We start from the raw sequence: 24314 nt of genomic DNA, 5'->3' as shown, positions 1-24314 counted from the left end.
TAAGAGATACAACACAGATTCACTTACACAGTTTAAACAAGTTGGATAAATAACTGGAGAAACTTACAAGATGTGAAAACTATCCAGGCCCTGCAGATTCTGAAACCTTTGACAGTCCCATATCTGGGTAAGTGGCTATATTTGCACAATTTTTTTCAACATTATTTGCTTTGTTAGTGTGATCTGCTTTATACTTACATTTCCAAGACCATAACGATGTTGGCTTTTTCTTCAAAGGCATCTACACATTGGACAAGTTTTGGATGATGTAGACAATTCATGATGCTGATTTCTTCCCTTATGTTTTCCTTTTCCTTAGCAGAATATGCTTTGAAAAATTTTCCTGCCCAAACTTTTCCAGTCTTCTTTTCAACAAGCCTAAAGACTTGTCCAAATTTCCCCCTGAAAATATACAACTATTTCCATTAAAAGTTTTTGCAATGTATGGGCCACCATAAATAGCAATGTTTTACTAAATATTCCAGTACAACCACTCCATTCCAAAATAAAAATGTCTTCATATCAAATACTGTTCTGTACTGATTTTGTGCAGAACAATCTGCAAGAATTTTTGAATGAATTTGGAGATGCCCCACTATACCAATTAACAAGTTTTATATAAGAAGGTTCAAAAATTGGAGTCCTACAGGGCTTTCATTCATGTCACCCAAGTCTTTCTGCACAGTTTTCTATAGGTCATACACTCTGAAGGGGCAGCAGATAGGAGACAACTCAGAGGCGGGATATTGGATATACGTGAAATCAGAATCAGGATGCTAGAGGCTTCAATACTATTATTTCACATGCTGCATATGTACAATTCTAGTCTTACAATACATTTATCAAGATTTATTAATGGCAGCATAGAAGGTCCTTTGGCCTTCAGCACCACCAGCAGCACAAATCACTGAAAGATTATTGTGGCATGCAATTCACATAACCATGAGTTTGAGCACTGAGAAACACAGCCAGGCTAATCACTGACCTTCACTGAGCAATACTGTTAATGCTCTTGGGATTATGACCGCTGTCAAAAGAGATTCTAGCCCATGGGCAGGATAATCTTATTACCACTAATGGATATAATGGACATGCAAGTGCACAATGTGTACCTTTTTTTCAGCTAGCTTTTAGAGCACTGAAAAACGAATGAATTGTCTAGCATTTTTCATTTGTGGGCTCCATTCTCCTTGCCAGAGATGTGCATGGTGTCTATTTAAAATTATTAATAGGAATAAAGGATGTTTATGGAGTTGAGGCCAACATATGTTAAAACCTATTTTTACTGCAACAGAGGAGCCCCATTGGAATGTTGAAAGTGCAAGACACTGTCAAATAATGAATGGATGTGATCTTTATAATTCACTGGTAGCCTTGGAAACTCCATGTCTTTAAAAGCACAACACAGTACTTACGATCCCAGTCTTTCTTCTATATTATAGATATCTGAAACTTTTTGTTCAGTGTTGATAGTAACCGTCCGATACTCGACCTCAGTTTCTTTCCCTTCTGTAAATAAATATTAAGGACCATGATTAAAACCTCTATAAAACATGAATTAAAACACAGATTTGCATTTGTCCTGATTAAGATACAAATTTCTTACCATCATCAGATAGCTCCACTTCATCCTCTTTAAGTTCTATGATGAAAATAAAAAGACATGAATAACTTATTATGTATGCTATGGTATGTACGTAACACAGGCAAATTATTCAAGATGACATGGGCATTAACTTCATAATTAAAATCTCTTCAACACTTCTCTTTGGTTATAGACTACACAATCACAGTCTGGCCACCATTTCTTGATAAATCAATTTGATGTGTTTTGCAGTACTTATCTATTACACTTTTCTACTAGAAACAGCAGCATACTGAATCAGTTCAAGGCCATTTAATAAGTAGCTTTAGGAATGCCTTAGTGAAATAGAAAATAAATTCAAAATATTAAAATCAGTAACAATACTTCTGGTTCAATGTCACATTTTTTTCCAGCTTTTCTATGCATTTTTTTGGATTGTAAAGCCAAAACTAAAGTGAGTTTTTATATTAAAAGGTTTCCTGCAAAGCATCCAGACAAAGTTTTCAGGCTCAAGATGGCTACAAACTTTGGACAGCATGCACTTTCCTGAGTGTGGCTGAATTTTGAAATCCCTGATGTCCAAATGGAGCCTCAGTTCTGCAGACATACTCTAAGACAGGCAGAAATGTTGGTAAGTCCAGTGGCATAAAGCAGAGTAAAAGCTGGCCTGAGTGTCTTGATTTCAATTTTTAATTTTCATGTGCTTGAACTGTCAGTAGCTGGTTTGTGTGTTGGTCCCTATGTTGCCTGCAGTATGAGGGGAAACAGGTTGCAGCTGGAATGATTGCTTGCACTGCTCGGGCTTGCTCCTAAGAGATGTGGCAATAACCAGTCATTTGAAAAGCTGCAAAGGCGGTTGCACAGTGACCTGTAAAATCCTCTCTTTAGCTGCCGAAGGTGCACTTTGCCGCTGTAGAGTGCAAGCCTAACAAAGAGATTTATCCCCACTGTGTCAACAGATCTATGTTTTGAAACATTAGTGCAGTACTCTGGATGCTGTTAACTATATTATAGAGTTATATGCAGCAGCTGAGAAGAAAATGGCAGAAAAAAAAGGTGCAGGGTGAGCAGATAGCTGATCTGATGCATGGACATTGCTTTTTCACATCCAACACATAATGCTGTGCCTGTATTCTGGTAGCAAAGACAATCAAGTAGGTATAATCTGTTACTAATTCAAAGGAGGTATAATCTGTCTCTCTTTCTTTTTCTGCATTTGCAACCCTTGTATGTCCCAGCACAGATGAGCTGGTGTGCAGCAATTTACCAGAAGAGCAGGGAAGGAAGCAAGCCTTCCCCACTCAAGGGTAACTGTCCTCAGATCTTCCTCAGCTGGAAACCACACTTGCATAGAGCACAGCACATTTTCCTCCCCTTTTAAGGGCTGCATAAAGGAGCTGATCCCAACCACACTGCCAGTAGTTAATGTCTGCCAAATACTGATTAGACAAAGAAGTCAGTTCCCCATTCTGCAGCGACCCTGGACTGAAGCAATGAACTGGAAACATTTTGGTCCACCAGTGGAAGCCTAAATTAGATAATTGGAACATATCTGAGCTTGGTAAGTGCAGAGTAGCTGTGCTAAAACCTTTCTCAGAAGTGAGTCAAAAGTACCGGATTTTCCTCAAACATGGCAATACCTATAATCTGTTGTGATTTACAGCCTTATGTGAATAGCTGTTTTCTTTAAATGCACAGTGAAAAGTTAATCATGCCTTACTTCACCAAGATTATACTGAGATTGCTAATATGCACTGGTTATCTCGGTATGAAAATCAGTAATCAGTCTTTCTGACAGCAACAGAAAATCCCTAGTTACTCTGATAAGTATTTACATTGATGGCAGCTAAAAGTCCTGACTTTGACAGTTGCTGGACACATGCATTTTCCACTGCCTTTAATTAAAGCACCAGTTCACACACTTGAAAAATCATGTTTTATATGATTGCTCTTTCTCAATGCTAGCTGCAGTATCAAGAACTGAAGTCAAGAAACACTGGCACTGAGAGCTCCTACAGAAAGAATACATTTTCTTTTCACTCAAACCAATATTTCCTTTGTTTGGTTGGTTTTTGGTTGGTTTTTTGTATGTATCACAAGGATTCACACGCTTTCTAGCCCTTTTCTATTAAATCTGTATCTCAGTCTTAAACTCTCAGTCTTAAAAGCAGCTTGTTTGCTTTGGTCCAGTACAATTAGTGCTTGTCCTAGGAAAAAAAAGTCAGGTCCCTAACTCTAGAAGGTGTTTGTCTTCCATCTAAAGAAAGAGGTCACTGAAACACAGGTAATTTTATTATGAAGATCCAATACCATCTAGCTTCCTTTCAATTTTATTGCTGCTCTTAATGTAATTTTTCTCCCTTTGAACAGAAGTTATGTCTTGATTTAGATCACATTTAAAATCTTTAAAACAGAGGGAAGTGATTTCTCAGAATTCAGCTCTTGAAGAGAAATATGGTTCACTTTTGTTTGGAAATGTCTCTTGAGAGGCTTACGCAGTTGTGCGATACTGCATCATTTTGCTATTGTTTTTGTCTTACTGTGGCAATAAATGATAACATCACAAGTGCTATGTGAGACAATTAAACTCCAAAGCCCTGCATACATAGGTAAGGAGAGAGATATACAACATACAGTCCACTCCCCAAAGACAAATGGCAACATACATTATTCTTGGGCTGGGCTTTTTGGTATGGTATGACTGTCAAAGTGATCCTTGCACAGTAGGTAGATGTGGGTGTGCAAAAAAAATATTCATGCAATATCTGGGTTTAAAAAATAATGTTGATTTTTGTGTGTGTTTAAAATTTTAGTATCAGGTTCCAAATAATTTCTAAAATGCTCCAGCTCTTCCCATTAGTCCTTTGAGAGGATCTTAAGCAAAAAAATAAGAGGCAAAAGGTACTGAAAATATTTTTACAGGTACATGCAACTGTAACTGAAAACCCCAAAAAATATTTTTAGCACCCATCATGCTGCAAAACCAGCATGCCTTGAACTCACAAGATTAGTGTACTAGGGGCAAAAAGACTGAGGAGCTCTATCATGCTGGGATTTGAAGCACAGGAACTACAGCTAGGTGTGAGAGACTAATCCAGTTTCTGCTGCATATTCAGTGCTTGGCTGACAGCAGGCATATTTACTATTTCACAGCTACAGGTTGGGCAGAAAAGAGATTCAGAGCAGCCCTGTGGAGAAGGACTTGGGGGTGTTGGTCAATGAGAAAATGAACATGAGCTAGCTTCAGTGTGCGCTCACAGCCCAGAAAGCCAACCGTATCCTGGGCTGCATCAAAAGGAGCGTGACCAGCAGGTCGAAGGAGGTGATCCTGCCCCTCTACTCTGCTCTTGTGAGACCTCACTTGGAGCATTGTGTTCAGTTCTGGTGGCCTCAACATTAAAAGGACATGGAACTGTTGGAACAAGTCCAGAGGAGGGCCACGAGGATGATCAGGGGACTGGAGCACCTCCCATATGAAGACAGGCTGAGAAAGTTGGGGCTGTTCAGCCTGGAAAAGAGAAGGCTGCGTGGAGACCTCATAGCAGCCTTCAAGTATCTGAAGGGGGGCTACAGGGATGCTGGGGAGAGACTCTTCATCAGGGACTGTAGTGACAGGACAAGGGGTAACAGGTTAAAACTTCAACAGGGGAAGTTTAGATTGGATATAAGGAAGAAGTTCTTTAATGTAACGATGGTGAGGTACTGGAATGGGTTGCCCAGGGAGGCTGTGAGTGCTCCATCCCTGGCAGTGTTCAAGGCCAGGTTGGATGAAGCCTTGGGTGATATGGTTTAGTGTGAGGTGTCCCTGCCCATGGCAGGGGGATCGGAGCTAGATGATCTTAAGGTCCTTTCCAACCCTAACTATTCCATGATTCTATATGCAAAAGCAAATTTGGGGTATTCTTTATGGCTTGTTTTTCCATAGTGTGTCCAGTATAGACTGTAATGAATCTATCAGTAAGTTTCAGGTAAACTACCAAACATCATTTTCCAATTGGGTACGGTCTGAATGTGTAACATGTGTGTGAAAGATTTCATCTCCCATTACCTGTGCACTGAACTACAGAAGTCTGCCAGCCAGCACTCAACACAGCAAGACAGTAGTTGAATTATTGGCTACCTTCACTAGGGGATCAGGCAGAGGTTTTGGATCCCTGAAGCCAAGTTTCCACACTGGATGCATGAAAAACTTCATGCTCAGACACACACACTAAGTCTGCAAGGGGACTTCAACACACTTACAGTCGGCATGAGCATTCATTGCACAGAGGCATACAATGGAGTGTGTACAGCCTGACCCCACTAGGGAACTGTTAAGACAGAGCTTAACTGAACTTAGAGCTACTTTTTCCCTCTTAAAAACTAACCTTCTTGTTTCTCTCCAACTTTTACCAGCTCAGATTCTTGACTGGGCTCGCTGATGCCATACACGTTAGCAGCTCGCACGCGGAATTTGTACTCTCGGTCAGCCTGCAGGTCTTGCACGTTGAAAGAGGTGCTGCGGCAGGTGGTGAGATCTGTCCATTTGTTATCCACTGAGTTCCAGATCTCCACAGTGTAGGACTGCACTGCACTTCCACCATCATAAGAGGAGCCATACCATGAGAGAGTGAGGGAAGAACTCCGTATGTCTGATGCGCAAGGTGTTCCAGCAGGTGGATCTGGTTTATCTGCAAAAACATATGCAAAGCAGGTTGGATGGAGTCATGATGGAAAGAGGCAGGACTTCCATTTGGGTGTTACTGGCCCTAGGTAACAACCTTTTCCTTTCCATGCCATTGCTCTGCTTCAGAGGTTTGTACTACAGGAAGAAGGAACAACTGCAACGCAAATACCTGAATTAGCTGACATAGACACCCATCCTATATGGACCTCAGCATGGGTTGTTCAGTTCCCTGGGCATCTTGGTCAGCCTAATGCCCTTCACAGCTATCATTACAGAAACTATAGATACTAAACCCAAATCTCCCACAGTAGTGGAAACCACTCCTTGGTGAAATTCCTTAGAGGTTTACCCCTGTAACAATCACCATAGCTGTGACGCTCTTTCTCCAACTACTTTCATCTGCTTCCATACTTCAGAGCCACTACTAACTATTCACAGCCTCAGAATGTGCCACTCATTCAAATATACCTGGGTAGCAGAGGTACTAATACCAGGTTGTTGACACAGAAACACAGATCTTGAAAGGTGACAACTTTGTTAACAATTTAGTGAACAACTTCACTTATGTGCAGTTTTTCAAAGCCTAGTGCAGTCCACGCAGCATTCCCTGCAGAAGAGAAGGCTGCGTGGAGACCTCATAGCAGCCTTCCAGTATCTGAAGGGGGCTATAGGGATGCTGGGGATGGACTATTTACTAGGGACTGTAGTGATAGGACAAGGGGTAACAAGTTCAAACTTAAACAGGGGAAGTTTAGATTGGATATAAGGAAGAAATTCTTTACTGTTAGGGTAAACTGTGAGGCACTGTGGTTAGGGTACTGTGAGGCACTGAAATGGGCTGCCCAGGGAGGTTGTGAATGCTCCATCCCTGGCAGTGTTCAAGGCCAGGCTGGACAGAGTCTTGGGTGACATGGTTTAGTGTGAGGTGTCCCTGCCCATGGCAGGGGGGTTGGAACTTGATGATCTTAAGATCCTTTCCAACCCTAACTATTCTATGATTCTACATCCTTTAAATACTGAGATTTTTTAAAATCTCATATAGATTTTGGAAATCGCTGGGGAGGTGGAAGATCAAAGCTTCTGTTTATCCCCAGTTAGAAGCTTGTTCCTGCAGTCCTTATGTGCATTAATAGGTCCAATATCACCAGAACCTGGTGTGCAGATGGGCAGCCACCCATGCAAATATTGATGCAATGCAAACCCCATGCAGGTATATGTATTTTTCAAAATCAAGTTTAATGACTACACAGTAACTGAAATGAATGTTTTTCTAGGGCAGAAGAATGCGGCTTTTTTTTTAAAAAGTCTGCTGATTAAGAAACTTTTTATGGATGTTAAGTACTTCAAAAGACTTTAAAGGGAACAAATATCTTCCTTGGGAATAATCCTCTCAGAAGTAATCTAGCAAAACCTACAAAATAATGATGATGTTGATTTGGCTGAACTAGTGGCCAAAGGTTGAATGAGAAATCAAAGGATAAAATGACAGAAGATGAAAAGAAAAAGATTGATAAGAGTAAGATGCTACAAACAGTGGTTACACTGGACATGGACTGATAAAATCCTGTTCCATTTTGACGGTTGAAACTGCTAATGGGCATTATCACTTTCTCCCTAAGAAAGGCAGAGCTGGAAAACCAGCCAAAAATACAGCCACTTTCTCAACGACAAAAACATCCAAATGCTGGGAAAAATTGCTATGGACTTTGATCAAGCCTTACTCTGGTGGACTATGTACTCACTGGTAATTTTCATATGACCATACTCAAATTATCATCCCTAGGAAAATGACAGAGCGGACAGAAACAGCCACAGTTTGCCACAAATGTGCCTTTAGTCCTTGGACAGAGGTGCTTCTCCTCTTACTGCTGTGGTTTTACTCACAGAGAGGGAAAATGGGGTAGTCTAATCTGATCAAGATGGTTAAATATCAGTTCATTATTTGGAAGTGTGTAAGGTCTGCTGACCAATTATTTTCCTGAAAAAAAGCTTTTGTAATTCCTTTTAGCTCAGTTGCTATGGAAAATCCATCTTCCTCCACAACTTAAATGTAGTAGAAGATAATTTGCTAACTATGATGGAAAAGGCTGGGAGGGAAGGAGATGGACACCAGGGGTTTGCCACTGCATTCTGTATGAGAATGCCCAAGCAGAAGAAAAAGAGCCTGCTAGAACATTGGTTATCTGTATTCCTTTTGGCAACACTTAAAAGCCATTCCACTAGGACTCATCATTACATAGTACATCTCTTGTCAAACACAGATATCAGAGAGCAAGATGTCCTTAACCTCTGTAATGGCTTATTGCTGTGCTTAGCTGTCACATTTTACTCACTTCATTTACTGGCAGAATAAAAGGGACTTTTAACAAGCATGAATTTATAGTGTATCTATCATGAACTGAGTCACAGAGAAGTTAAGTGATTTGCCCAAGATTAGATGGAGAGACTGTAACAAAGATGAGAACTGAATCTTGATCTCCTGATGCCTTCCCTCTACTATCCTGTCCTAGCCGCCCTGGAGTTGCAAGAAGTGAGAATTTAATGCTTACCCCATTCACAATATCAGAACCCTTGTACAATGCTACAGCAGTCACCAGAGAGGTGATTGTATAGAACACATGGATTGTGTGATTTTAGTCTAACAGCAGTGATAGCAATCTCCTTTTCACTGCAAGTTGCTATCCATGCAGACCTTGTAGGGAATGATGCTCCCTCTGTCCTCTTAAAAATCTGTACAGAAAAAGAATATTAAGCTCTGTGTCTTGTTTTCTTCCTATGTAATCATCATTGCATCATCTCAAGATGCAGATAGAACTTGGATAAGTAACAGCTTATTTATCCTAACTCCAAACAGAACAGAGCAGTTGCTGATAGCGAGAGGAAAATAGCTTTTGAATAAAAAGTTAAGCCACTAGTCTGTCACTTTACAGAGGCATCTATTCAGGTTTGTCAAAACAGTACAGATTCTCTGACATCTGCGCTGCACACACCTAAATCTGGACTGTATGCATTAGAGGGGTTTTTGTTTGAAAAAAAAAAAAGAAAAAGAATGTTAGCTTGCTCTAATGCACTGAATGTTACATTGAAGGAAGGAAGAACTCACATGCTTCTGTCTTTGCAGAGCACTGTCCTCCCATGCAGGACATGAAAATACAGTCTCTGCTGACTTTCATGCCCAGAGTTTCATTTGGAAATAGCTTCATAATTTATCAGTTGCCTAGGCCGCAGTTACCTTAGTGACCTCTCTTTCCATGATTCCCCTAGATAAGTGCAATCCATTTGGCCAGCATAGTTTACAGAAGCAAGGCTTAAGTATGTGAGCACTGGAGAGAAAACAGGCATAGCCAAGGGGACATCAGCGCTGAGGAAAATGCTACATGGCTTCAATCTAATATATGCCAGCCAGGGGAATAGTTCTCCTTTCCTAATAAATTTTTTCCCAGTAGGCAAAGACAAAAACCTGCAACCCTTTCTCTCTTGAGCCACAAAGATGCATATTTTTGTTTGAAGTCTACCACATGCTGCTGCTTGCAGATCTGCTCAATGTATAAATACTGGGGTAGTAGCTGCTATGGGAGATCATCAACAAGAATGAGAGCTTGATCTTTGCTCTTTCTTAATATGACAGATGTATATGTACCATTTTACCATGCTTTAAAATTGTTTGGTATCAGACTGGATGGTATTCTACAGCTGTGCACATTCAGAGAATTTGCAGATGGTCTCTCCATGTGTCTGTTTTGTTTCTCAAGTTTATTCCATGAGGATTTTAAAGGTTACCCTTTATTCATCTGCCTGTATTGAAAGCTAGGATATTTTGCCAAACTACATTCCCTTCTGGAATATGAAATCTCTATCAGCACAATTAACTGCTTCCAATAAAAACATCCAGTGGGTTGAGGAGAAGCATGGAAGTCAGCACAATTCTCTATTTTGTCCTTTAGTATACCGTTAACGTTCTTGAGCTGCTCATTTTCAGTATTTCATATGCATGTCATGTGCAGTCTCTTACACACATAAGCATACTTCATACTAAGGCTTATATTGTGAGGGCTTTACATAGGCTTTTTGGACCACAGTTTTGTTCTTCCTGTTCTGGACCAAACCATAGCCACAAGCCAACATATGAACTAGAAGGGAGAGAGTGCATCCAAAAATACACTGCTGCTTGTGAACATTTCTACAGGGGAAGCAATTAATTTGAAATAGCAAGCTGTAACTTCAGTTTTACTGTTACATGCAACAAAGAAAACGTAAGTATTCTCCACCATAAAATGTGTTACCTATATGAAACTAGGGGTATTCCAGTCTTGGCTAACTTACAACATGCATGTAACACCAAAATCAAGACTTAGCTACACTTTATGATAGTCTAGATTGTTCGGGTCAAAGTGTCTGTTTCTACACAGTCCTGTTGAACTTGGTCAGAATCCTATAAACTCCACTGCCTTTGTAGCAGATAGATAGTACTTACAGTTCTTTTACTAGGATGCATGATCACCTCATTTGCCTAACAGTATGAATGTAGAGGCTAACAGGAATGTTGGAAGTTGGACAGTTAAATGCTAAGGGGGAATCAAGCACAAAGCTCCCTATGTAATATCGTTAGGAATATCAGTAGAATTGCCCTGAGCTGGCTCCCAAAGCCTAGGCAAGCAAAAGAGAAGGGTAAGTAGCTAATTTGGCCTCAACCCTCACTCAGGGGCTCTTCTACACAGCAGCACAGAGACTGCATAAAGTCACTGACACTAGTGGCACTGAGAAAACATCAGTAGCAACTCATTTGTTATGCACCATACAAAGGGGAGAGGGGAGTGGAAGTGATGTGAAGGAGTGCTCTACTGCTTTCCTCCCTTTGTACTCCAGCAAACTAGGCTTAGATTAAAAAAACCCACTTCCCAGCAAAGGGAGGTGTAAATTACCACTACCTCAGACCAAAGAGGTCAGATTCCAGTTTGTTCTTTAATGCATGTGTTCCGTAGGGCACATGGTAATGTCACAAGCTGGCCCCACATGAAATGTATAAACCACATTTAAGACCATACCAGGACTGAAACATGCACTTATTAGTTACTTCCAAATTGAATTCAGCTGCATTCCTTCCTCAGACAAATTTTCAGAAATATTTCGGTAAACAGGTTTTGACATAGAGCCTGGAGTAACCTGTAATTAATTTGTATTTGTACACTCAAGAAGCATAAAGCATAAGCATGCTCAGCCTTTAGATCATTGCTGTTTGTGAGACAAATTTGACTTGAGGACCTTGTCTTTTTTTTCAGTGGTGTGTAGCCCGAAATTCCTCCTGATAAGGAAGGGGACTGTCTCTCTTTCTACATGGGTGGCAAACCTACAACTCGTACGGGACACCCATATAATATGAAACTGCTAGCCAGATCTCACTGTCTTCTCCACATTGCTCAGTTTATAGAGTGCACAGAACACAAGCACCATTCCACGAGACCAAAAAAGGCAGAAATCTCCTTATCTAACTCAGAGTGCAGGGAAATGGAAATTGATCTGCTACTTGATGTAAGGGTCAGGCTGAGCAAAAGCAAGGCAATAGGGCTTGCTGCACATTCAGAGCTTGCAGGGCCTTGGTGGGCTCTTAAGCAGCAATGTTATTCCAGTAGAAAGCCTCTGAAAACTGAGAACAGCACAAGTACAGCATCTGAAAAAAAAGTTATTTTTTTTTATGAACAGAGACAGCACTGAAGCAACGTCTCTGAAGTAGCTTTCTTTATCTGTTCTCAAAATTGGTTTGGTTTCTTTCTAAATCCCGTTATCATATTTCTGTATAATACTATTATTAGCTATCATGATATTTGTCTGCCAGATAAAGAACAGACAGAAAGAAACAATTTAATTCCATTCCACAAGCTGTTTAGCCAGAGAAGGCATTTAATGCGCTGCAAAAGCCAGTTGAACACTGTCCATGCCGACAGCACTGGCAAAGCCTTCATTTGAAATTCATCAGCAGGAGAAAAGCAAAACCATAAAAGGTCATAACTGAAGTCGGCATTATTGCTGACAGGGCTTGGGGTCATGGCAGACCTCTCTGCTTTGCTTGGAAAACTATACCCTGCAGCTTTTTTCTCAAGGGAGAGAAGTCCTAAAAGTAGAGATATTATTACCCCGAACACCCTGTAACAACCATTAACACTCTGCTGGATGTTACTATATTATAGGTTTAACATACTGTAGTACATATGCAACTTCTATATCTTATTTTGCTGCAAAACAAAGTGGGAGTTAAAATGAACAGCAAATTTCTCCTAAAGAAGCAGCCTCCCCAGCACAGCTGAGGGTCATATGGACAAGGCTAGTTAGTGCAGGGGTCCAGAGTCTGAAATTCACACCTTCCTTATAATACATATTGCAGACTGCTACTAGCCTCCTTGAAGTGTGATCCCTCACCATATTGCCGTTCCTGAGAGCTCTGACATAAAACTAGGTCGTGTAAAAACTGCCCTTTTCCTGCAGATAAAGTGTCTCATAAACACTGGAGGCCCAGAGCACTGCTTCATGCCATTGTTCCTACTTTGCCTCTTGGGGTAACTGAGGCATAAAAGAGTAAAATGACCTTGCTCAAGGGCATGCAGGAGAATGGAGCTGGGAACGAAACCAGAGCTCGCCACTCCCACACAAATGCCCTCAGCACAAGAACATCTCCTTCTGCCCCAGGTCTAATGGAACAAACAAATACATAATGCATTCTCAGGAGCCCTTTTTCTAAACCGTCTGCTCCTGTGCCTGAATCAACACACTATGTGGACTACTCATGTGCTACATGTTATGCATCTGATTTGATAACTTACTGAGTCAGAGCTCCAATACCTGTCCACTGAAAGACAGAATGAATTATAGGACTTTCCCCATTAAGACTATCAACAGACTCCAAGTCTTCGCTGGGGTGAGTTTGGGTCCTTAGAACCCCATGTTTAAGAGCTGGAGTCACAATGAATAATTTTTAATAACTAAGCCATTCCTAGCATTTAACAGCAGGTGAAATACAGGAATCATGATCATGATATTTCCTTTTCTTCATCAGAGGAAAGGTGAAGGTAAGTAACAGGAAAAATAACTAAGCAGGGAGTTCTGCTGGAATTTCTTCTAACAGAAATGACACTGAAACTAGATGGCCCTTCAAAGATAATATCTATGTACCAGCACTGATGCATAGGGCAACATAAACCATTTTTCCTCTATACATTGTTATCTTGCTGTGTAAATTTAGTACTGCTACAGCTGCAGAGTTTTGCCACCAAGCATTAGTAGGGAGGCTGATCACGGAGAGTACAACACTGTTGAACTACAGCAGCAGCAGCAACAGCAGTATAAGACATCTCTTCCTTAACCACCAGTCTAGTTGCCCTTTAACTAAAAAAATCCTCCAGCAATCCAGAGGAATTTTAAAGGCTAAAGGTTAGAGACTGAGTCCACCCACATATTCTTAGAGGATTCACTGCATTCTCAACCCTAACTGTAAACAGGGAATCACATGGATCTGCAAGATACAATCTGATGCTTCTCGGAAGATGAAGTTTCAGAAGCATTCATATTAGCATTTCCAAGCTGCAGTTTTCTCTGTAGAAGTGTCTATGGTTGTTCCACTTTGCTGTCTGTTTCACAGATGTCTGCACTTACTTTTCCAGAGGGAATACACAATTTCTGACCACTCTGGGTCCACGCAGTCTGAGCAGCTAGCACTGAGGCAGACTTCCCAGATACTCGCAAAAAACACTGATATTTCCCCTGTGAGCTGTTGGCTATGCTTCCACATTTCCTTATAGTAGTTTCAGAGCAAAGAATTAATACTAATATAGAATGCATATATGTTGAACCAGGAGCAAGCACTTTATAAAAGCAATTAATAATTCTACCATTATATAGAATGACTATTGGAGTTAGTGATGATCTGTATCATAAAGATCCTGCTAAAGGCATAGAAGTAATTGTTTTCTCACAGAAAGTAACTTCTCCATCCCAACTCAAATATGTTTGAGTAACCTCATGCAGAAGAGCAGGCATTACTTAGTGAATTCATGTTCAATGACTTGCATGACAGTATACGCAATGTGCTTATACATGTGTCTTTAAGTACTTGGTTTATCATTTTCCAGTAGGGCATGAGGATGTAGCACACAGTATGTGCACAAATGCTTAGAGTAATAAAATCACTGTAACAATTATCTTTAGGCCTCTCAGGGTACAATGACATCGCTGTCATTCTTCTGCATGTAACTACCACAGAGCTCACTAATCGCCATGATTTGTATTTAATACAGTACCACACCAAGAACAATACAGATCTAAAGGATTTAGAAGTGACAAACAAGCTGGGTCAAAATAGGCCCCCAGGTAGGTGGTACATGTGGTTTTGCTTCTTTATTTAGAAAAGTAAAAGATGTCAGGAATATCCAAAGTACTCACCAAACACTGATCATCAGAAACCCTCTGTATACTAGGTATTGAAACATGAAGCAGTTTGCCCAAAAACATGAAGAAGCTCATGGCATAGCTGCAAAACAGACTAATTCTCTAGTGCCAAATTCTTGTTGAATACTCCATTATTCTTTTGACTCTTTGTCGTAGTACCCAGCTTTAGCCAGTATGAAAAACAAGCTCCTTTTTCTAAGTGGTTACAGACTGGGTTAATCCTGTTACATAGCTAATATGTTCAGAACTGTAAGTTTGATAAATTTATCCATGTTCATCAAATAAATGGCATGAAAATAATGAATATTCCTTGCTATCACTGTAGAGTGAAGGAACTACCTTGCCTAAATCAGTCCTATCTTACCCTATGCTTATCACTGGCTCATTTAATATAGCTTTGGCAAGAGAAGGCCACTTTAATCTGACACAGTGTCTGCTGTAAATCATTAGTTCAGTCTCACATCAAGCCATTTTGGTTTTGGAGCAGACGCATGTTGCAAAATCTCCCTAGAGAGATCACTAATGAAATTGCTTATTTAAGAGAGCTGATTGTAACACAATCGAGAAGAGCTCAACATGGACATTTTGGGATCTGTCAACCCTTTAAAAGATGACATTGCTTAACTTGGATGTCTTGCTTCTATGCAGGTCTCCTAGTATCATTAGTGCTTATACAGACAAAGGTACACAATAAATCAATGCTAAACTCAAGACTTGGTCTTTGTGGCTCAGTGCTGTGTATTCATCATCACACAGCACTGCCTATCAATTAACAAGTCTCCTCTAACCTGACTATGTCTATATTGGTGTATTCAGTGTGTGCACTGCAAACAGCTCCCACTGGAGGCTGAGTGTAATGGACATTTTTTTCACTGATACTCGTTAAAATTGCAAAAGAAAAAAAGTCTTTAGAATAAAGTTGGCTTTCCTTCAAAAGCATCTTTTCCTGTGGCCCAAACTGCATCAAATTGTACCATATGCAAACTCTTTGTCAGAACCCCTGCTCAGTTCAGTTAAGTTTGCAGTTGAAGTCTGACAGTGTGAGAAGTTAAATGTAAGACTTTAGGAGCTAAATTCGCAGGATTTTTTAGGTAGCTTTTTTCCCCCAGCTATAGATTACAGTCTAAGACTCAGAGTTTAAATCACAGTGGGATCATGTCTGATTTAAATCCTGGCTGATAAGCTTAGTCCTTTGTCCTCTGGTTGGAGGTTAAGTCAATAATACCATTTTTTAATGAAGAAAGGTCTTTGACAACTGAAAGTATAAAAGCAAAATGGATGGTCTTGAATCTCCTCAGGAAGGTCTTCAGACCTTCTGCCAGAAGCAGGATCAGCTATAAGGTCAGACTGTTCAGATGCTTATCCAGTGTGAACTTGAATACCTCCAAAGATGGAGACTACACAACTTTTCTGGCCAACCTGCTCCCTGGAATGTGTTACAGTTCAAATTTATTTGGGGAATCCTTATTGGAGTTTTTCACATGAGAAGCTTGCACATCACATGAAGACTTTGGAACCCACATGGTTGTAAGGGGTAACAATAAAAGCAATACTTCTTTATTTCCACATTGTTTTAATTTTAACAAATGTTTTTTATTTGTTAAAATTCAAAGCAGACAGCTCCATTAGCTAGCCCTTTGAGAAACATAGCTCTAGGTCAGCTCAGACACACTCCTCGAGAAAGCAGATGTTCTGTATTTTTAGTTTCCCTCAATACATTCAAGACTTAGTTGTGGACTGTGGTCAGCAGTGTTTTGAGCACACAGCATACACATAGATGCCTTTTATTGGTAAACTTACAGGGAGGCAGCTCACAGAAAGTTTAGAGCCTTATTGTAAATATCTGAGGCATACAAAGCTATCTGTAGCACCAGGGCGATATGTAGCATCTGATCATCGGCTGATCTGTAGCATCTCCACAAATGCTTGTTATGAATGTGGGGTCAGAGCAGGGAGGACAAATTTCTTCCCAGTACTTTGAATTGAACAGAGAGCATGGAGAGGTGAGAATTCAGAACTAAGGTCGAGCTTTGGTAGACTAAGAAGTCCCACATTTTGCAGATTCAGAGAAGCATAGCCTCCCTATTTTGACTGGAGCAGGCTTTGGAGAAGAGTACCTTCCAACTCTCCTGAACATTTAACACCTTTAAAGGTGCAAACAGGGTGAAGGATTTTTATCTCAATGGTGCAGTTCTAACCCACTCCCCGGAAGGACAAGATTTTCCTCCCTTTTCCCATATTTTTGAGTACCCAGATGGAAGAATCTGGCCTTAACACGCATGTGTAGCAAACTATGAATCTTGAGGCTTTGTCATGCGTTTGGCAGTGCTGATGTCAGCGAGATGTCTCACTGAAGATCTTGGCAATTTTACAAGATGGAATTTATTCTCTTTTGTTGGAAACAGACAGCTTGTCATCAGCCAAAACACATGGCAAACTTCAGTACGTTGTAAGGATTCTTCACCCAACTCTCCCAAAAGCATCTCTGGGAATCCCACTGTTCTCTGGAACATTTCTTATGGAAGAGCAAAGCAGGAGGCTGAGATGTAGCTTTATAAGGTTATAGAATTCAAAGACTTTCAAACCAATTAACTCCAAAGGATATAAAACAGTGACTTATATAATAATGAGTCAAGGTTCACACAGTGACAAGATAATAGGAATTGTTGGCTTAGTTCAGCCTAAAAACCATCCATTTTGCCCAACAACCTGCTACAGTTAGCAGCCTGAAGCAGTTGCCTAGGAAAAAAGGGAAAAAGGGGAAATGTAAGGAGCAATTAATCTCCTGCCATTCCTGTAGCTGCTAATCAGCAGTGTTGGGGCTTTGGAGTCAGAAGCTGTACCCAAAACAATGTATATGATGAGTATTCAAGGCCCAATTTTTCATGGTGTTAATTTTTAACCTAGCTAATACTTCTGATCTGCACTGTTGGAAGGGATAGTAAAATTTATCTATGCATTGTGAAAAATACTCATGATATTTTCTTCTGTTCTTGAATTTCTGGCACATCACTGTAGCCTCTGATATTTATGCACATTCTTTTAGTTTAAGTGCAACAAAAGCGATAGGTTAGATGAAGAAATTTCTTTAAATAATGAGGAGGCCTCTATCAACAATATGTACAGCAGTATGCAACTGAGTGATATTTACTCTTTAGCAGTGAATATTGTACTTGAAAATGTGATTCTGCTCATTAAACTTTATAAGTTACTCTCTGGATCGCTGGAATGAATGTTCAGCCCAACTTGGGTTAACGGTATTTTGCCATTGATTTCTTTGGAGTCAGGAATAATAAATGCAATTATTCCTGCATTTTTTTACTTGCTCACTAGCCCACCTACCTGTTAGGACAGCAGAGCCAGTAGAGTTTAGAGTGAGTGTTTAGGATACAGCTTTGCTATTTGAACTAGAATTCATCCACATGTTTGGGCAAGCTCTGCCCTCCCCTGCCTTGAGTAAATACCCTCTGCAGGCTGCAGATAACTGAGCCTAAAAATAGACCCATCCATCAGACTAATGTTTTAACCAAATCACTCCCTTTGCTTGTGAACTTTTCTAGATTTCCCTGAAAACGATTTGCTGTGTAACCACATCAAGGTGGGTTCGTTATCCCTTTCAGAGCTAAACATCACAACTCTAGATTTTGCCTGATACTCAAGCTAGCAGGTCTGCATCTAAGCTGCAGTTTTATCTGAAAATGTACTGCAACTGTCTACCAGTCTACAACTACCTGCAGCTGTCCATAGCCTGCTACAACAAACTTGGCGGCTTGAATGTGTCATCTGACAAGGCTGTTGGAAGCTTTGAAATACATTTGTGTAAAAGCCCAGATACAAAGGGCTCCATATTTAAAACAGAGTCCCTTTATTCACTGTTTTCTGTTACTATAGAAGAGTAGACAAAGGTAGGAATTTCAATTTAAAGGATAAAATCTCCCTCCCCAAGCAACAGGAAGTTCTCAAATTTACAGTCTAATAGAAACCACCTCAATCCCTCCTGAACTAACAGTTTTAAAATTTGCAGTCTAGCAAACATCTGGATGCTGCAAAGATTAAACGGGAGAAAGAAGTCCTACCTCGCAAAAACAACCCCAAGAGACAGGAGTTGTGGGTTGGTTTTTTTTAAGTCTGAGTTATTTTGTTCCTCCATCTGTAATGAGTAATTTTTCAAAATGAAGCACAGTATGGCTCTACTGAACTCGCTTGTAGTCCTTATTGCAATGTCCAGTCCAGAGATTTTTTAAAGTATTCAGTTTTCATTTCAGTCTTCTTTACTTATCTGATTATTTTAATTAATATTTTGCATATCATCATATATAAAGCAAATGTAGAGTGATGTCTGAAGAATAAGTATATATCTAAAACATTATGGACTTACCAACAACTGTAAGGTTGACTTGTGCTTGTCTGCTGCCAAGTTTGTTCTCTGCAACTAGGGTGTAACATCCACAGTGTTCCTGCTTTGTTGATGATATTGTTAGCTTGCTGGTGTTTTCAGCATTCTCAATTTTGATATATTCATTTTCTTCAATCTGCCAAATTTAAAAAAAAAGAAAAAAGATTTTATGGGACAAATTTCTTCATATCTGGAAGAGTTCAAATTACAATACAAGGTTATTACACTGGGTGTTATCTGCAGATAAGTCTACTACAGCAGTGAATATGTGCAGCTGGTAATGAACACAAAACATAAAAAAATCCAGTGGAACATTATAATGGCTCCATTCCTGCAAAGATAAGAGGGAGTACTGGTGTTATTGGGACTCCACTAAGGAACAGTAGTTTCTAACTCCTCTTTGACAGGCTGAAAGTGCAAACTGTGTAATTGGCAAAGAACAAAGTTTGTTCTCACATATCTACGGAGACCACAGCAGAACAAGGGTTTACCTCTAAATACCCTAATTCATTTGCCATTCCCCTTTAGAGGCCCAATGTGCAAAACTTCTGTAGCTGAGACTTTAATCCTCTTGTCTTAACCAGCCTTATTCTGTATTTCTACAGAAACCAGGGTAATGGTTTCTTGGGTTTGAACAAGTGAAGATGGTGTTGACTGAAATGGAGCTGTAATGATATAGCTGTACAGAGCTATACAAAGAGCAAATTTAGCTCTCCTAAAGCATTTTTATTTTCTGGAGTGGCAAAAATCAAAATCTCAGCTGAATACCATAGGCATATTATGAACTAGTTTTTAATTAAAACAAAGCTATCTTAGCATAAATGGCTAAAGAGACTTAGATTTTAATCAGTATTAACTTCAGACATGACAGATTATTGAACAGCCTCATAATGCTACACTGCAATTACAGAAGCTGTACACTGTGTTCTTATAAAACAGACAACATAATGTCAATGCCCTTCTTCCTCCCACCACTTCCTTCTTAGATAAGTGACTCTTCCAACTCATTCTCAGAATTTCATTAAAATTGAAGGCTGTTTCCCTTATCTTGCCTCATATATTCAGAAAATAAGAAATTATAAGGCTAAGAGCTGGACTTTCCCTGCTTTCTTCTCAATTTAGAACACATGCACTGCTATATGCCCAAAAGTAACCCAAGAAAGATGCTCCTACAGTAACTTGAATAGAAAGCTAGTAAATGGGATTATGTAGGATTGCAGTTTAAATTATACCGAAAATTGTCCCGTCCCCCCTCCCCCTCATATTTTGTTCTTCTGAGATTCTACACTGGCTTAATGTTTTGCTTTATTAGAATTAGTCAAAGGTAATAGTAAAAAAAAAAAACCAAAACAGTCTAGCAGAGCTAGATCCACATTATGCAGAGAAAGCCCTGGAAGGGTACTCAGTGGCTTGCAATGGCTGTGGGGAACAGGAATTTGGATTGCTGTGTTCCCAAAAGAAAATCACTGATCGTAGTTAGGAAGCTCTGACAATTGGCAGTGTTAAACAATGGACTTTGTTGCTCAACTAACAGAGATGTTTTGAAGGCTTTCCCCTTTTTAGCTGAGCACAGCTCCAGCATCCCTCTACTAGACTGCCATCATGTACAACAGTATGGGTTACAACTATGAAACATTCCCTTCTTCAAGCAAAATATATTTATCTGCGATACACCTATGAGAAGCCCTGGTAGCTCGTTTGAATCTAAGAGACTGTGAGGAAGGAACATGGAGAGGACGAGTCCCTCCTGCATGCTGCAGAATACAGTGGCAAGGCTGAAATCAAAATTCACCACTTAGTGGATCTGATCAAATAACAACTACAAATGACCCCTAGGAAAGTTGTAAGAACACTCGGGTAATTTTCATTTTTAGGACTGGGAGTGGAACAAAGTTGAAATCAACCACATTTATAGAAGAGAAAAATCCAAGAATAAAACAATATGTGGTGCAAAAAAAAGCAAAATAATGATGCAGCACAGTACGTAGTAACTGGTTCCCCATTTAATTTCATAAATGAAAGACTGCTGTTCTCACTTGTCCTCGTACAGTGTTTATGAACCCTCCTGAAGTTTTTTCTTTTCTATCTAATTCACCTGCAATAATGAACCATTTAAAAATTGTCATTTAATGCAAACCTTTATATTGTCTCATAGTGAATAACTAAAGAAGAAAGTATAAAGATAGTAAAAATAACATTTTACAAAGGAAAAAAGGTGTAGAATCACAGACTGTGGATCTGACATGGGTATTATGAGGTACTGGTTTCTGTTATCACATAGATTCTGTATACTAAAATGGCCTTGAAATCTATGTAAATAGGATTGCTTTATTCACCAATGCCCCCAGAATTCTGCATAAACCAGAAACTCACTTTTGAGGGGTTAATTTTTACCCACATATTACTACAGAGCTCAGCAAAATAGGCTCTGAATATTTCTGGAGCTTCAGATACTGATTTTGGTAGAAATGAGTTGACCACTTTTTAACTCCAGTCTTGAAACTTCAGAATTTTTAAGAAAATGTAGGAGTTCAAGAAAAATCATTCTTTCCCCTAGAGTGAGGGGTTATTTGGGGTTAGCAAAGACGGACTCCGGAATACCCTTTGCACTAGCAAACTGTTTTGAATTCTTTCAATGAAATGCTGATGCATCTGGATTTAGAGTCTAAACTTGTAGGAGGAGATGTTTTTATTTATGTTCTATAGAGTGCATAATGGGTTCAGAACAAAATAAACAGAATAGCAGCTACAGGACATAATTATATTTGCTCTACCCTGACATGGCACTTCGTCTTCTAGTTTGTACTTGCATACTGGGCTATTTGATTTAAAGTGGTTTCATTATTTACTAAAAAAACTCTCTTTAGAAACTGCCTTCCAGACATATATAACACAGCTCAAGGAAATTAGTTCAAGTAGAAGGAAGTCTAAACTTAGGGGGTGAGGGCACCCACAGCTACACAATTGTTGTGCTCTGCATGGTGATATTTGTGTTGTAAGACATTTAATTCAAACTTCTTATATGGCATTTTTCCCCTCTGATACAACTTTAGAACAGACAACTATGAAGAAAAGGTTATTTTTCAAGGAGAGAAATGTTTCATGTGACAGATACTTTTCAGAAATCCACTATCTTTCACATAATCTATCCTTTAATTACATGGTCTATGGCTTTTCTCAAAGGAAGACTCATTTGTCATACGGGGGGACAAGCAGCAGTAGGTTTAAATTGTAGCAAGAAAGATTTGTGTTTGGCATTAGGAAAACAGCTCTAACACTACGGATATTTAAGCACTGCAATAGGTTGCTAATGTAGGTTATGAAACTTTTATCACTGGAATGTTTTCAGCAGAGGTGCAGAAAACATCTGGCAGAAATGACAATGACCTTGCAAGTTCCCAGGGAAGGGAAATGGACAAGATGGGCTGTTGTTCCTTTCCAGCTCTACTTTCTCAATGGTTGTTAAAACAGGCCAGAAAACAATTTACCTGCTTGCGGAATTTCATCCAGGTGCAAGTTATTGGTGCTGTTCCTGCCACCTTGGCAAACAATTCCACTGATTCACCTGCACGGACTTTTCTGTCTTCTGGGAACTGAGTAATCTGGGGAGGAGCAGCTGATGGAAAAAAACAAATAAACAAACAAAAAACCCACAGATCTCTCTTTAAGTGACTGTATTTTCTATTTTTCATAAAATTCAAAACGTATACATAGATCAGTGGTTTCAGAGTAGCACTTGAAATCCAGATTAGCAGTTATCTGTTGCTTGCAATAAAACAATTCTGTGGACATTGTTAGTTCTACTGTAGTAAAGCAATAACAAGCTACCTGACATAAGTTTACTCATGCCAGACCAAAGTACGAAATCCAAAAGCCGAAAGTATTATGCCCTACTCTACCACTAATTCCAAATATACAGCTTGTGAAATTTTGTGTTGGGTTTTTCAGGAAAACCTTTTTCTTTTGTATTTTGTATTTTTGAAGAATGGCTCCAACCAATCTGTGTGTGCTGAGGCAGTCTGCAAACCTGCTCCTTAATGTCATCAATGGTTTTCAGAGAATTTAAGACTGAACACCTGCCTATGAAGACTGTAGCTTCAATAGCCAGGTAAACATCATGTGGGAGATCTATTAGAGAGACAAAGAAGGAAACTGACATCTTTTTCCATCACACTCAGTTTCCCATGAGCAGTGACAGATCTTTGTGTTTGTGTATTACAGTGCTTCTTTTAAATCTTGCAATCCCATACTCCTCCATTTCTGTATCAGGTATTTCTCCTTCAACTTCCCTCTCACTGCCTAAGAATCAATAGATGGCAGAATATCTCTTTTGCTAATAGTGCTGTTTCCTGAATCTTGGTTGTGATGCCAAATGTGCCAGACCCCTGGTAGCTGCTAGGGACAGATGCCAGAAATATTGCAGTCCAGACAACACCAGAGTGAAACCTGTTCTGTTGCTTAATAAGAGCAGCATGAAAAAAAAATATCGGTGCAGATCTGAGGACATAGTGACAGAAATGGTAAAATGTATCCCCTAATATTAGAATGACCTAATTGGAAAATGTAACATTTCTCTCCAAAGCACAGGGCTATTGGGTGAGCAAAAAAGTGCTTTCTTTTACTAAAGCAGCTTTAAAAGTCTGAGAAAGTTTTAAGATATTAAAAGCAGGTTCCCATAGAGGAACATTCTGGTTAACTTTAAATACAGACAGCTTTGCCTAGGAGAGTGCAAACCCATGAACAGGTCACTATAATGCCAGTTACAATGAAAAGTAGAATCTATCAACTTCTCCATAGTAGCTACTCATGCAGAGGTGGCATTCTGTGATATGTAGAAAAATCTCTTCCACAGAAGGCTAAGGTGTCTTGTGGATATAGAAAAGGGCATGAGTCATAACACTACTGCTGACATTTGGTAGGATCTTGCTACAATTTATTTGATGGTAACTTTTTTGCATGCTCATAATTTAATTCTAAGCACAGTATAACCTTATGAACAAGTTTGAAAAAGGGGCATTGCATATCCACCATTTAATCACTTATGCAAACAAATTTAGCAGCCAAACAGCTGTACTTAGAAATGTGGTGTCTGTTCTTTAAAACTGTACTGGTTTATTACTTTTTCCCATAGGATGACACACGTAACAAATTACCTGCTTTTGGAGGAGTCTTTGGAGCTGGTTTCTTCTTCACTGTTGCTTCACCTAGTTAAAAGAAATAAATAAATAAGA

The 24314-nt window shown here is 39.6% G+C and overlaps 1 protein-coding gene across 2 annotated transcripts in view; it reads right to left on the bottom strand.

Annotated features, from left to right (window-relative positions):
• MYLK (myosin light chain kinase) overlaps positions 1-24314 on the bottom strand; it is a 159932-nt gene that overhangs the window by 26635 nt on the left and 108983 nt on the right. For both annotated transcript variants that reach the window (XM_031053069.2, XM_031053068.2), the window contains 7 exons: positions 24237-24287; positions 22572-22699; positions 19066-19219; positions 5953-6255; positions 1607-1642; positions 1416-1509; positions 199-402 (listed from right to left, as the gene is read on the bottom strand). In XM_031053069.2, coding sequence (XP_030908929.1) covers positions 199-402; positions 1416-1509; positions 1607-1642; positions 5953-6255; positions 19066-19219; positions 22572-22699; positions 24237-24287 — 970 coding nt within the window. The remainder of the gene's footprint in view (positions 1-198; positions 403-1415; positions 1510-1606; positions 1643-5952; positions 6256-19065; positions 19220-22571; positions 22700-24236; positions 24288-24314) is intronic.

This window comes from Melopsittacus undulatus, chromosome 4 (genome assembly GCF_012275295.1).
Source record: "Melopsittacus undulatus isolate bMelUnd1 chromosome 4, bMelUnd1.mat.Z, whole genome shotgun sequence".
Taxonomy (NCBI): domain Eukaryota; kingdom Metazoa; phylum Chordata; class Aves; order Psittaciformes; family Psittaculidae; genus Melopsittacus; species Melopsittacus undulatus.
The sequence above is the reverse complement of the archived record's forward strand: the minus strand, read 5'-3'. Positions and strand labels throughout refer to the sequence as shown.